This window comes from Grampus griseus, assembly GCF_964374135.1.
Source record: "Grampus griseus genome assembly, chromosome: 8".
Classification (NCBI taxonomy): Eukaryota; Metazoa; Chordata; class Mammalia; order Artiodactyla; family Delphinidae; genus Grampus; species Grampus griseus.
The window spans coordinates 16,167,442-16,182,031 of NC_139002.1; the positions used below are offsets into that span (position 1 = coordinate 16,167,442).

The following is a 14,590-nucleotide window of genomic DNA, read 5'->3' on the forward strand; positions in this document are numbered from 1 at the left end:
TTGGTGCAGTGTTCCTGATGGGCACAGGGAAGCTGGCTCTAACTCTGGGCTGCTGCAGGGAAGACAGACAGCCCAGTGTTATAACCATTCAGACTAGAAACGCCTGGCTTGACGAAGATGTACATCTTCACAATTAGCTCACAGTACTGACATCTAAGGATGCAGGACAGGTAAGAGTTTCAGAAGTAGGGAGGGTAAGATGCTTATCTGATAACGGAGATTGCTTCCTATTTTCCCTTAGTCTTCATTACCAAATAATTGGGAGATGCAAAGAGATGAGGAATTTAGAATGGTTTTTCAACTGTTATTGTGTTCCCTTGGTTCAATCAACCTCCTGCTACTGCAGGCTATGTTATTAGGCTTTGGGGGCATATTAATATAATTTAAAACAATTTAAAGTATGAACTGTTGCTGACTTTGTTCACTGGGAACAACACTACCGTTCATTGTAAGGTTAGCAAGATGCTCAGTGTAATAAATCTCCATTGGGGAGATTAGCTCTCTTTCCAGCTGGTGATTTAAAGCTTTGAGTGTTCTAGGTGCTGCATCTAAATGTGCCTAACAGGACACAGACTCCTTGACAAATACCGTTCTTGGGAAGAGCACAATCCTTCTGTGAGTCTGTGTTATTTTTACCTATGAGCTGGCACTCTAGGAAGGAGTAGCATGTACTTCATTAAGAAAATTCATCTTGAAATCCATTCAGCTTTCTGCTTCCTTCTGACCTCACAGTCCAGGCCATTGCCAAGTTCTTTACTCACATGTCCAGTCTTTCTCTTCTCTGGCACGAAAATTTCATCTTTCATAGCTTAATTTCCTACCATAACTTTAAATTTCTCCTTGGACTAACTGCTGTTCTGTTTTTCTTTTATTTCAAAACATTTCTGTAACAATTGGTATCGTTTCATTATACCATTTGCTTTGGTAGCCACTTTAAACTATTAGGACTTCCTTGTTAAACCATTTAGCTCTTACCCTTTTCCTCCGCATTTCTCTATGCTTTTCTGCCCAATCCCTCCTCTCTTCTCTAAGCTCCTGTTTGCCCTCCAATCTTCTTTGGGCCTCTCCCTCTTTCCTGCCCTTCCTTTAAATTCTTCCTTTAAAAAAGGCTTCAGGGCATCCTTTTAAATAGCTCCCTTAGAATTCAGCCGTCAATCTCAATCTCAATCCCCCTTTTAGACTTCTGAGATGTGGTCAATCCAAAATAAATACCTGAAAATGGAATGGGGACTGATACTTTGTAAGTAATTCTAACCTTACCTTCATGTTTTTTATCAACTCCATCCTCTTCTCCTATCTCCCCCCATCCCTTTTTAAAGATCTTTTTGTTCAGTTCATTTAAGTGGTAAACCTACAGGCCAGGAGTTGATTTAATGTTCTGTAAAGCATACAAAGTATTGTTGGCACCATGTAAATGTTAAGATAACAACAACAATAATGTCAGTTAGGCTGAGGGAGTTGCCCATTGTGTTAGAGACATTCCTAGGACTTCTGTTTTCTGAGACGGTAAATGTTAACCAGATGGGAATTACTGGAACTGAGAAGTTATTTTCTTTTTTGCCTTAAAAATGTCCCTTCTGGGGCTTCCCTGTTGGCGCAGTGGTTGAGAGTCCGCCTGCCGATGCAGGGGACACAGGTTCGTGTCCCGGTCTGGGAGGATCCCACATGCCGCAGAGCGGCTGGGCCCGTGAGCCATGGCCTCTGTGCCTGCGCGTCCAGAGCCTGTGCTCCACAACGGGAGAGGCCACAACAGTGAGAGGCCTGCGTACTGCAAAAAAAAAAAAAATGTCCCTTCTATGCCTTGAATTCCAAGTCGTCACCAGAAAATTTTCATTTATTAATTATGCACGATATACCGTGTACCACCTTAGAAATACTTCCAAGAATAATGCATGTTTCATGGTATATTTTGTCAGTGCAGGTAAGCTCTCAATTCTCTATCCCCCAGACATTGTGCATGCATGAATTATTTTATTTTCCCTGTTCAGTACAGCCCAAACAGAGAAGTATAGAAAAATAAAAATCACCTAAAGACCTGCTAGATATTTTAAACTATAGTTGAATCTTTTTTTTTCTTTTTCTTTTATTTAAAACTATAGTTGACTCTTGAACAACACCGGGATTAATCCACATAAAACTTACATCTGGCCCTCCACATCCCTGATTCCTCCACATCTGTGGAGTCAACCAGCCATGGACTGTAGTACTGTAGTGTTTACTATCAAGAAAAATCCGTGTATAAGTGGGCCCTAGCAGTTCAAACCCACATTGTTCAGGGTCAACTGTATTTCCTTTGGAATTCATTGAGAGCTGATTGACCATTATTATCGTTGGTGGTCATGTTGAATCCTCCTGTCTGAAGTTGGCTAGAATCCTAACATCTCAGTCATTCCTTAGGCTTGACAGCTGCATATTTTCCCAGAAACAGTTATGATGGTATGTAAAATGGATGGAGTAATGGGTTCTTTCCAAATGTATGTCTTTGCCCCTTAGTACTTGATCTGAATATTTGTTACAAACTAAAATACCAACTCCTTGATTGGTTCCAGCGCAAAGGCCAGGATCTTCCCAAGGGTATGACCAGCCTACGTCCTGACCGTGGTACATATGGTACATCTTTAATCATGGCCATTTAGTGCTTATAGTCTAGCTTGTGCAGTTTGTGGTGGTTTGGGGTTGCATTAAACCTGTTTCCTGATGACAATTCTATTTTCTAGTAAGTTTAAAAGGAAAAAGCTTTTCACCAAGGCTGATTGCAAAGACATTTAAATTCCTTTTCTAGAAGCCATCTCAACTGAGAATGAATTAATTCTTATAGAAGGAATTAAGTCCTACAGGAAAAAAAAATTGAGTGAAGATTTTCTCAGTTTTCCCAAAGGTGGTACTGAAACCGTGCAACTCAGATTGGGACTTGAACCCACGGTCTTTTAATTGAGATCACACACCTGGTCTCAGGACTTAATGAAGCTCAGTTTCTTGATGTCTCGTCACAGAAAGAGTTCAGTGAGAGACAAAGTGATTGGTAAGAAGTGGATTTATTTAGAATGAAACACACTCCACAGACAGAATGTGGGCCATCGCAGAAGGTGAGAGGCCCCGAAATATGACATGATTAGTTTTTATGGGCTGGGTAATTTCGTAGCCTAATGAGTGGGAGAATTATTCCAATTATTTTGGGGAAGGGATTTCCAGGAATTGGGCCACCGCTCACTTTTTGACCTTTAATGGTTAGCCTCAGAGCTGTCATGGCTCTGGTGGGTGTGTCATTTAGCATATGCTAATGTATTACAATGAGCATATAATGAGGCTTAAGGTCCAGTGGAAGTCACATCTTCCGCCATCTTGGACTTAGTTGGTTCTAACCAGTTTTTGTCATGTCCTATGGCCATGTCATTCTTTTAAAGGTTGTGTTCTGCCCCCTTCCCTCCTGTTTCAGTACCATTCTAGATACCTAGGCAAGAAGTTAATTCATTACATACAGTGATGCCTTGTTGTTCTCAATGTTTGATCCAGGGACCCCAGAGTCTCCAAAACTCTTTCAGTGAGTCCCTAGGTCAGAACTGTTTTTATAAATATTCAAACATTATTTTCATTTTTCACTCTCATTCTCTCATAATTATGCAGTGGAGATTTCAAAAGACCACCTGATGTTTGATGATATGATTACTCTGATGGCTGATGAAATGTGTGCATGTGTATTCTTCTGCTTTAAAATTTTGTTTTAATTTCTGATTGTAATTTTAATCTAATTTCTAAGTAAATATTGATAGATATTACCCATATAAACAAAACTTCTTTGAAGGTTCTCAGTAATTTTTAAGAGAAGGAATCCCAAGACCAAAAAGTTTGAGAACTGCTGTAAAACTGAGTGTAAAACTTAATTGTCTCACAGAATCCCTGTTGCGAGTAGCTGCTGGTGAGCTGCTCGAGGGCACTGCCTTAAGCCAGTCAGTTGCTCAGTAAACAATTTTTAATGGAATTAAATTGAGTTCTTGGAATGCAACTTTTGAGACCTTATTTTAGATTCTCCCCGAGGCAGTGTTGAGCATTGAGTGCCTTGTAGCCTGCCAAGTTTCTTTGAGATAGGTGGCTGGCAATTCTCAGTATTGGGTCAAGTATTTCAGAAGTCATTTTCGTGGAATACCTGCTTTAATTGGTAGCTAGCTTATTGGTATCATCTAGACCAGTGCTGTCCAATAAAATGAGGGCCATGTATATAATTTTTACTTTTTGAGTAGTCATATTTCAAAAAGTAAAAACAGGTGAAATTAGTTAGGTTCCCCCCCACCCCTCTTTATTGAAGTGTAATTAACAAATAGAATTGTAAGATACTTAAATTGTTCAATGTGATGTTTTGATATGTATGCACTGTGAAACGGTTTACCCCTTGAGTTAATTAACATATCTATCACCTGACATATTTATCTTTTTTTTCTATATGGTGAGAATATTTAAGTTTTACTCTCAACAGATTTCAATGCTACAGCACAGTGTTATCAACTGTAGTCATCATTTTTTACATTAGATCCTCAGACCTTATTCATTTTATAACTGAAAGTTTGTACCCATTTACCAACCTCTTCCTATTTTCCCCACCTCTCAGCCCCTGGCAGCCACTTTTCTACTTTCTGTTTCTATGAGTTTGACTCTTTCTTTCTTTTGTTCGTTTGTTCTTTCGTTCTTTTTTAAATTTTACATGTAGGTGATACCATGCGGTAATGTGATATTTGTCTTTGACTTATTTCACTTACGATAATGTCCTCCAAGTTCATCCACTGGTTGCAAATGACAGGATTTCCTTTTTTAAGGCTCAATAATATTCAGTAGTATACATACACCACATTTTTTTATCCATTCATCTGTGATGGGCGCTTAGGTCATTTCTGGTACCTTGACTGTTGAATGAACATCAGAGTACAGATAATCTCTTTGAGATAATGATTTTGTTTCCTTTCGTTTCCCACCCAGAAGTGAGATTGCTGGATCATATGGTAGTTCTATTTTTTAATTCCTTGAGGAACCTCCATACTGTTTTCAGAGTGGCTGTACCAGTTTACATTCCCACCACCAGTGTAAAAGGGTTCCCCTTTCTCCATTTCCTTGCCAGCATTTATCTTTTTTTTTTTGCGGTGCGCGGGCCTCTCACTGTTGTGGCCTCTCCTGTTGTGGAGCACGCGCAGGCTCAGCAGCCATGGCTCACGGGCCCAACCGCTCCACGGCATATGGGATCTTCCTGGACCGGGGCACGAATCCGTGTCCCCTGCATCGGCAGGAGGACTCTCAACCACTGCGCCACCAAGGGAAGCCCTCTTTTGTGTTTTTGATAGTAGACATCCTAACAGGCAGGAGGTGGTGTCTCATTGTGGTTTTGATTTGCATTTCCCTGGTGACCAGTGATGTTGAATACCATTTCATGTACCTGTTGGCCATTTGTATGTCCTCCTTGGAAAAATGTCTGTTTAGGTCCTTTGCCCATTTTTGAATTGGGGTTTTTTTTTTTAAACTGAGTTGTATGAATTCCTTCTATATTTTGGTTTGTAATCCCTTATCAGATATGTGATTTGTAAATATTTTTCCCGTTCCATAGGATTGCCTTTTCATTGAAATTAGTTTTAATAATATATTTTATTTACCTAGTATATCCAGAATGTTATTTCTACATGTAATCAATGTACAAATTATCAGTAAGATAGTTTATATTCCCTTTTTAATATTAAGTCTTTGAAATCTGGTGTATATTTTACGTGCACATTTCAAGTGCTCAGTAATCACATGTGGCTGGTCCCTACTATATTAGACAGCACACTGTGTGTGATCTGACACAGTGATGAGGAGTAGAAATGCTCGTGGTCGCGGGTCATATGGTTCAAGACTTATTAGGAGGTCAGGCAGCTGGTAGGACTTGTTAATGATTCTGCTGTTGTTCCTTATAAAATTCTCTTCCTTCTTTTCTGCCCATCTCAATTCTGTCTCTTCTCAAGTTCTCTCTTCTTTGTGAAGTCTTTCCCTATGTCTACTTATTCTCCCCCCAAGTGAAGGTCATACTTCATCCTCTTTTCTACATATACTGTGTACATAGCTTTATTGATTGTATTTCCAATGTTGTATAGGTGGCTGTTTCACATATGTCTTTCCTCTACTAGATTGTGAGCTCACTGAAGTGAAGGCTGTGTCTGGTTAATCTCTGAAACTCAAGCTACACCCACCTCATTTTATCACATTCCATCATTAGGCAGGGCTTAACTCTGAATTGAGCTGAAATTTGTCTGCCTGTACCTTTCTCCCGTTAGTCCTCATTCTACATCTGAAACAGCTCCAAACAAAGTTATTGTTATGTTGGTCATTCATACATTCGAATCATCTACCACGTATAGTTCCATACTGTCTTTATATCCTTGGGCTAAACTTTTTAGTATTGACATTTTTGCTTCCCTGTTTTTCCTTTTTCCTTTTTTTCTCAATTAGTATAAATTTTATTTTCTTCCCCCAGTGTATAGAATCAGAGAATTTTAAGAACTGAAAGGGGCTAGAATTTGCCTAGTCCTGGTCCTTCGTCCAACTAGTATTCATTGATTACATACTGATTGAGTAATTGAAACTGAGATATAGAGATATTCGGGGGCACCCCAATATTTTGAGTATTTCACTGAGAATAACGAAGTTTAGATTTAGTAATTTTAGAAAGTCTTTCATCGTTCGTTCTGCTTTTAAATATGTATGCTGCTGAGTATCTTAAGAATTAGGAGCAAAGTAGAAAGCTGCTTTATGCTGAAGCAGTGTATATACAGCACAGAAAGATCTCCAGATTTTTGGAGGGTTATCATTAAGAATTTGATTCCAAAGCTGAGATACCTGGGCTTCAGTCTTGGCTCTACCACATACTAGCTATAAATTACTTAATCTTGGGTAATTACTTAATCTCTTTGTGTCTCAATTTCCATATTTGTAAAATAAGGTTGATAATAATATGGAGTGTTGTAAGGTTTAAATGAGTCAGTACTTGCAAAGCACTAAGGATTATGCCTGGCATACAGTTAGTGTTCAGTATATAGTAACTGCTGCTGGTACCACCACCACCATCACCACTACTACTACTGTTACTGAGTTACAGAAGCACCTGGTGAGGTGTGGGATGCACCTGTGGAATTTCTGGTCAGCCCTTACTAAGTCATCACTTACTTATGATATAAGCTTTTTGTCTTAATAAGAGGCCCTACATACCATTCTCTGCACCCAGCATGATTTGCCTAAAATGTAACTGCATCTGCAGAGTAATGAAGTATTTTGTCCTGGGGTTTTACTGTAGCAGCAATTTAAGAAATGGCAGAAGACCCATTAGCTTTAGGAGTCTGTTCCTTTGAGACCAACTTGCTAGGAATCCATTTCCTGTCTTCCTCCCTCCCTCCCTCCCTCCCTTCCTTCCTTCCTTCCTTCCTTTCTTCATTGGGTCTTTGTTGCTGTGTGCAGGCTTTCTCTAGTTGCGGTGAGTGGGGGCCACTCTTCGTTGTGGTGCGTAGGCTTCTCATTGCGGTGACTTCTCTTGTTGCAGAGCACGGGCTCTAGGCGTGCGGGCTTCAGTAGTTGTGGCATGTGGGCTCAGTAGTTGTGGCTCGCGGGCTCTAGAGAGCAGGCTCAGTAGTTGTGGCGCATGGGCTTAGTTGCTCCGTGGCATGTGGGATCTTCCCGGACCAGGGCTCGAACCTGTGTCCCCTGCATTGGCAGGCAGATTCTTAACCACTGCGCCACCAGGGAAGTCCATTTTCTGTCTTTCTAAAAAGAGTGAATTTATTTTCTTCATTGGCATTCTATAAACAAAATACTGGCAGTTTGTATTTTGTGGAATACGTTTTAAAGTGGATTTAATTTTCCTTAGTAAACTCCTTTTAAGAATGCATCAGAGGGCTTCCCTGGTGGCTCAGTTCGAGCCCTGGTCCGGGAAGATCCCACATGCTTCAGAGCAGCTAAGCCTGTGCGCCACAACTGCTAAGCCTGTGTGCCTAGAGTCCATGCTCTCCAACAAGAGAAGCCATCGCAGCGAAGAGTAGGCCCCGCTCGCCACAACTAGATAAAGTTCGTGTGCAGCAAGGAAGATGCAACACAGCCAAAAATAAATAAATTTATTAAAAAATAATAAATAATGCATCAGAGTAAATTTTCTTTCTCTGTTGTCAGGTTGCTATCAAGATCATAGATAAGACCCAGCTGGATGAAGAAAACTTGAAGAAGATTTTCCGAGAAGTTCAAATTATGAAGATGCTTTGCCACCCCCATATTATCAGGCTTTACCAGGTAGGATCACTAGTGGTGTAGCGTATGGCAACAAAGAACCCAGAATGGTCACTTGTGTCTGTGGTTACTTTTGAAGGGAAGGTGGGTGGGTGAACATCTGCAACTTTTTTTTGTTTCTATGTTCATATATTTATCCTACTATTTATCCTACCCTATTATCCCCCAACTCAGTACTTCTGTTTCCCTTGGGTATTTACTGGTAAGGTCTAACTTACCTGAGTAGGCCTTTATAATTTGTTCTTTAAAACTTGGATGCCATTCTTAGAGTTACACAAAAAGGTGATGAGAACTTACTTATTTAGGTCAGAATCTTAAAGCAGAATGGGGAACCCAAAAGGTACAGAATTTTGAGGGGTGAAAGTAATATTAATTTTTACAATATTATTTAAATACTAATTTCTGTGATCATGTTATGAATTATGATGGCAAAGGATATTTTAAGCATGGCTTCTTGTATGAGTCAGAGCCTACCTCCTTTCTATTCTAACAGGGTACTAGACTTAGTTTTCTAAGATAGCATTTGATTACTTTGATAACCAAGAGATTGATTCTGTGTAATGGAAGAGATTTCTGTTCTAGTTTTCTTATCTTCCAAGAAGCATGCATATTTCATGCCTTCATCAAAAGTCATTCCCTAGCCTTACTGCAAAAGCAGTAAATCTAATGACTGGAATTTTAAGCCAGATAGGAGAGGAGGACCTTGCCTTAGCAGGCTGGTAGAGGAGGTATTTTGGGAGAGGTAGAGCTTTGAGGTGCTTCTCATATTGCAGCGTGTTGGCAGCCATGAGCTCTGCCTGTACATAGGGCCAGCCCTGCTCACTGCTTTCTACCAGATCAGCCATCACCTGGTTCTGCAGGATGTGGCCACCCCCTCAATTCATTTGCTGCTGTTAGTCTGCAGCAAGTGGTTACTGGCCCAGATCCGGGATCATGTGTAAGAGTGTGAAGAGTACATTGACCAAGGCCCAAAGAGGAAGCTTTCATAGTCTGTTGCTTTCATGGGAAAGAAAGCATGTCTTGATACTAGTGTATACGGTTAAGGCTACAGTGTTAGGGCTCGTCTCTGGCGTCAGCTGCTCACATAATGAAATGAATTAGATCAGCAGGAGCAGGCTTGTTGAAATCTATCACACTAAATTATGTTGACCCACACCTCCACTGTACCCCAGAAGGAAACCCATGAAAGGTTTCTGGGGTTGTCTGAAGACCTGTATCTGCAAACTCAGAGGTGTCTAACCTCTGCTTCCTTCCTATCCTGACAGGTTGAGTAAACTTCTTGACCTCACTTTTTTTTTTTTTTTTTTTTCTTCTTGCGGTACGCGGGCCTCTCACCGCTGTGGCCTCTCCCGTTGCGGAGCACAGGCTCCGGACGCGCAGGCTCAGTGGCCATGGCTCACGGGCCCAGCCGCTCTGTGGCATGTGGCATCTTCCCGGACCGGGGCACGAACCCGTGTCCCCTGCATCGGCAGGTGGACTCTCAACCACTGCGCCACCAGGGAAGCCCTTGACCTCACTTTTTAAAGTAAATCATCTTTAAATAGTTGTAGAGCTTATTAGGCTGATCTTTCTCGAGAGGTTAACTTATAGGTACTAACCTTATAACTGAAATCTGCAAATTTACCTTTCTTACCCAAGATTTCATTAGCCTATAAGGTTTATATACTTTCAGCCCTGGCTTTGAACATTGCCCTTTCTTAAGCTTTAATTTTGCTCTCTGGCAGCTAATATTGTTAATGGGAGATTCTGAACTGCCAAGGTGAAGAATGGCTGTTGAGTTGTCAAGGCAGTTTTCAGGTCATTTGTTAAAGCTTTAGTCTCTTTGGGTTTATAGAGTGAGCCAAATATAGATAACTATATAGGAAAGTTTTTGAACTCCTGCAAAGTTCTTTTCAAAAAAATCTGAAATTAAAAACAACACTGTAAGTCAACTGTACTTCAATAAAATTTAAAAGATTTACAGTCAATAAAAGGCCTGGTACAAAGGAGATATACATTATGACATTTTTTTTCCTTTTCTTTTTTTTCCTAAACAACTGCATATATTTAGGGTACTTACTTTTTGTTATATAAGTCAACATATAAAGAACTTGGAAGCAATACATGTAACAGTGGGCTAGTATCACCAGTCTATAGAGAGTTTTTAAATTAAAGTGAAAAAAATGACACAGTTATTAGATTGAAAAATTAAAAGAATATGCATACATACAATGGAGTACTATGAAACTATTGAAAAGAAGAAATAGATCTATTATTATAAGGTAATGTATGATACTGTTATGGTATTAACGTATAGAGATGTCAAAAATAAAGTGACTAGGGAATGATTTGATAAAATAATTAACCTTGAAGCATAGTGAAAGTGTAAAACTGTATTGCCTACTATGATAGCCACTAGCCACATGTGGTTATTGTGTATTAACATGTGGCTAGAGTGAATGAGGAACTGGATTTTTACTTTCACTTAATATTAATGTAAATATAAAAATTGGAGCTGTTTACAATTAAACATTTTTGAAATAATATTAATAATAATAAAATATATTATTAGAATTAACTTTTTCTTTTCTAATGTGGCTACTAGAAAAGTTAAAATTTTATATGAGACTCACAATGTTTCTATTGGACAGCACTGCTCTAAAATGTTATAGAATAAGCTATAAACAGTGTTTCCACTGAGGAATAAAATGGAGGGGGTTGGAAAGAGGAAAACCTTTGGTCTTTTGTTTATATACTGGGTATTTAAAATGTTTATAATGAACATATATACTCATATATTACTTTAATAAATATTTAATGAAAAAGGTAAAAAGGAAGAAGGAACTGACAACACACTACAACTAATTTTGTAAACAGTGGCAAAATAGAGACTAAGATAAAAATACAAGTAAGTCGTTTATATTATTGAAGTGTTGAATATTTATATTATCGTTCCCAGTTTTGAATAAAAGGATGGTGGACAGGAAAGTTGTCATTTCCATTTTAAAAAAGCACAGCCATATGTGATATTTGTGCAGTTCTTAAGTGATTCCTGTTGTTCTCCCTAAGTTTTGTTTTGGTTGGGTTTTGCGGGGGACGTTTTTGAGCTTCAGGTGATCACTGTCGAATGTGAACTTTTTGGTTCTTGGCAGCTTCTTCGCTTCTCAGTTTTGTGGAGCTTAAAAGGTTGCAGAGGCCTCCTGGGATGACAAAAGGACTCTCACAAGTAGGAAATATTTCCTACTTTTAAGAACTTGGAGGAATACCTGTTTTCCCCCTTTCTTCTTAATAACGTTTATGTCTGTCACCCTCCCAATCCCCTGATGTTTTAAGTTTCCTTTAGGCAGTAATGGTTATTAATACTTCAAATGACAAAAGAAGATTCATTCGTTTCTCTTCCTGTGATATCAGCCTGTCATTTGTATCACTGTCACTTTCCTGCCTTTGCACCAGGTTATGGAGACAGAACGGATGATTTATCTGGTGACAGAATATGCTAGTGGAGGGGAAATATTTGGTAAGTACATTTACTGCATTCTTCAAACAGCTATTGAGCACACCACGGCAAACTTAAAATAGCCGTTCGATGCCGTTGTCACTTGAGCAGCTGTGACTTGATGCTGTCCTCCAGTGCTGTCATTTTCTATCAACAAAGTAATTTTAATTATTTTTGATTCATCTCTTTTAAGTCTTCACCATCTTTGTTTCCTTAGCAAAGGTGTTTTGTTTATTTCAGTAAGGTGTTGATGGTTGAGATTAAAGATCTTCAAAAACAAACATTTCTCTGAACTTTTGAGGGTCTTTCCTATTGCCAGATTCTAATTGGGGTGACCAAGTGTGACAGAACACTTACAAGTGTGGTGGGCCTCTGTTGTGTGTGAAATAGCCACTCGGAGCAAACAGTCTCACCCTAATGCATTCTTTAACATTTATTTAAATATAACATGTAACTCTATTCCTTACCACGTGTTCACAGTTCCCTTAATGATTCTTGTAATTTAGGACGTTTTGTCTTCAGTAGCTATTCTTTTTTTCCTCTAACACTTAGGTTAGCACAACATCAGAATTAAGCAGGAGAATTTGTTACCAGGAAATATGACTTTTTGAGGTGGTAAAAACTGGCACCCCCCATTTTTTTTTTTTTTTTTTTTTTGGTAACAATGATAAATGGAGCCAAATAGAGATAATGACTAAACTTTCAAATCTAGATTGACATGTCTTTTTATTTTTAAATTTTATTTCTTTTTTGGCATGTGAATATAGAGAAAGGTTTCTTCTTATATATTTTAGGTTTATTTAGTTTATTTTTTTAGATTTTGTTTTAGTTTAAATCTGGATGGTAAGAATTTTTTTAATTTTCAAAATATTGGCACTTCGTTTTTTAAAATATATTAAAGAGCATGATATCACTTTTAAAGTGGAATCTTCTCATTAATGACTGTGAGTTGTGACTATGAATATTTTGGTATGTTAAACTCTCCCCATAAATCTGACAATTTTGTATCTAAGAATCTTCAAAATAAGTGTGAGTCTTTTTTAAAGGAGGTATCACTTCTTAATGACATTTTTGCTTGGCTTTGCATCTGTGCTTATGCATAATGGTAATCTTGGGAGCAAAGAGACCTTGTCATCTTAATGTTCATAATAATCAAAGAACCAAACACAGTGCACATCATACCTACTTTGCTCTTTAGGAAAACAGATTTCAAAAGTACAGAAAAGATAAAAGATAGATTCTTTGTGGGAATGTAGCTCAAGGCATGAGGAAACAGAGTAGTACTTCTCATGGTATTATTATAAAAGATCTGGAGGAGGAAGAAATTGATGTATCACCTAAAGAAATTATTGTGCCTGCACAGGGATATAACTGTCTCATGAGGTCTCATTTTTAAAACTATCTGTATCAGAGATGAAGGGACGGGCTTAATCAAGAACATGAGCTTTGGAGGCAGTTATACCTGGTTTTGAATCAGATTGTTGCCACTATTTGCTTTTTTACTGGGACTTTGGAACTCAGTTTCATGGTCTATAAAAGTCAGATCTGTCATATCTGCCTTACAGTTGTGAAGATAAAATGAGATAGCACATATACGGCCCCAGCACTTTGCTTCCTTCACCTCCATGTTAAATGACAAATGGGTGATCAACTTTTTTTTTTTTTTAACATCTTTATTGGGGTATAATTGCTTTACAATGGTGTGTTAGTTTCTGCTTTATAACAAAGTGAATCAGTTATACATATACATATGTTCCCATATCTCTTCCCTCTTGCGTCTCCCTCCCTCCCACCCTCCCTATCCCACCCCTCCAGGCGGTCACAAAGCACCGAGCCAATATCCCTGTGCCATGCGGCTGCTTCCCACTAGCTATCTACCTTATGTTTGTTAGTGTATATATGTCCATGCCTCTCTCTCGCCCTGTCACAGCTCACCCTTCCCCCTCCCCATATCCTCAAGTCCGTTCTCCAGTAGGTCTGTGTCTTTATTCCTGTCTTACCCCTAGGTTCTTCATGACATTTTTTTTTTCTTAACTTCCATATATATGTGTTAGCATACGGTATTTGTCTTTTTCTTTCTGACTTACTTCACTCTGTATGACAGACTCTAGGTCTATCCACCTCATTACAAATAGCTCAATTTCGTTTCTTTTTATGGCTGAGTAATATTCCATTGTATACATGTGCCACATCTTCTTTATCCATTCATCCGATGATGGGCACTTAGGTTGTTTCCATCTCCAGGCTATTGTAAATAGAGCTGCAATGAACATTTTGGTACATGACTCTTTTTGAATTTTGGTTTTCTCAGGGTATATGCCCAGTAGTGGGATTGCTGGGTCATATAGTAGTTCTATTTGTAGTTTTTTAAGGAACCTCCATACTGTTCTCCATAGTGGCTGAACCAATTCACATTCCCACCAGCAGTGCAAGAGTGTTCCCTTTTCTCCACACCCTCTCCAGCATTTATTGTTTCTAGATTTTTTGATGATGGCCATTCTGACTGGTGTGAGATGATATCTCATTGTAGTTTTGATTTGCATTTCTCTAATGATTAATGATGTTGAGCATTCTTTCGTGTGTTTGTTGGCAATCTGTATATCTTCTTTGGAGAAATGTCTATTTAGGTCTTCTGCCCATTTTTGGATTGGGTTGTTTGTTTCTTTATTATTGAGCTGCATGAGCTGCTTGTAAATTTTGGAGATTAATCCTTTGTCAGTTGCTTCATTTGCAAATATTTTCTCCCATTCTCAGGGTTGCCTTTTTGTCTTGTTTATGGTTTCCTTTGCTGAGCAAAAGCTTTGAAGTTTCATTAGGTCCCATTTGTTT

General features: G+C 38.8%; 1 protein-coding gene across 5 annotated transcripts in view; it reads left to right on the top strand.

Moving 5' to 3' along the window:
- Positions 1 to 14,590, top strand: part of SIK3 (SIK family kinase 3) — a gene marked incomplete at its 5' end in the record, with an annotated part of 247,277 nt that overhangs the window by 130,136 nt on the left and 102,551 nt on the right. For all 5 annotated transcript variants that reach the window (XM_082660899.1, XM_082660901.1, XM_082660900.1 and 2 more), the window contains 2 exons: positions 8,173 to 8,289; positions 11,719 to 11,782. In XM_082660899.1, coding sequence (XP_082517025.1) covers positions 8,173 to 8,289; positions 11,719 to 11,782 — 181 coding nt within the window. The remainder of the gene's footprint in view (positions 1 to 8,172; positions 8,290 to 11,718; positions 11,783 to 14,590) is intronic.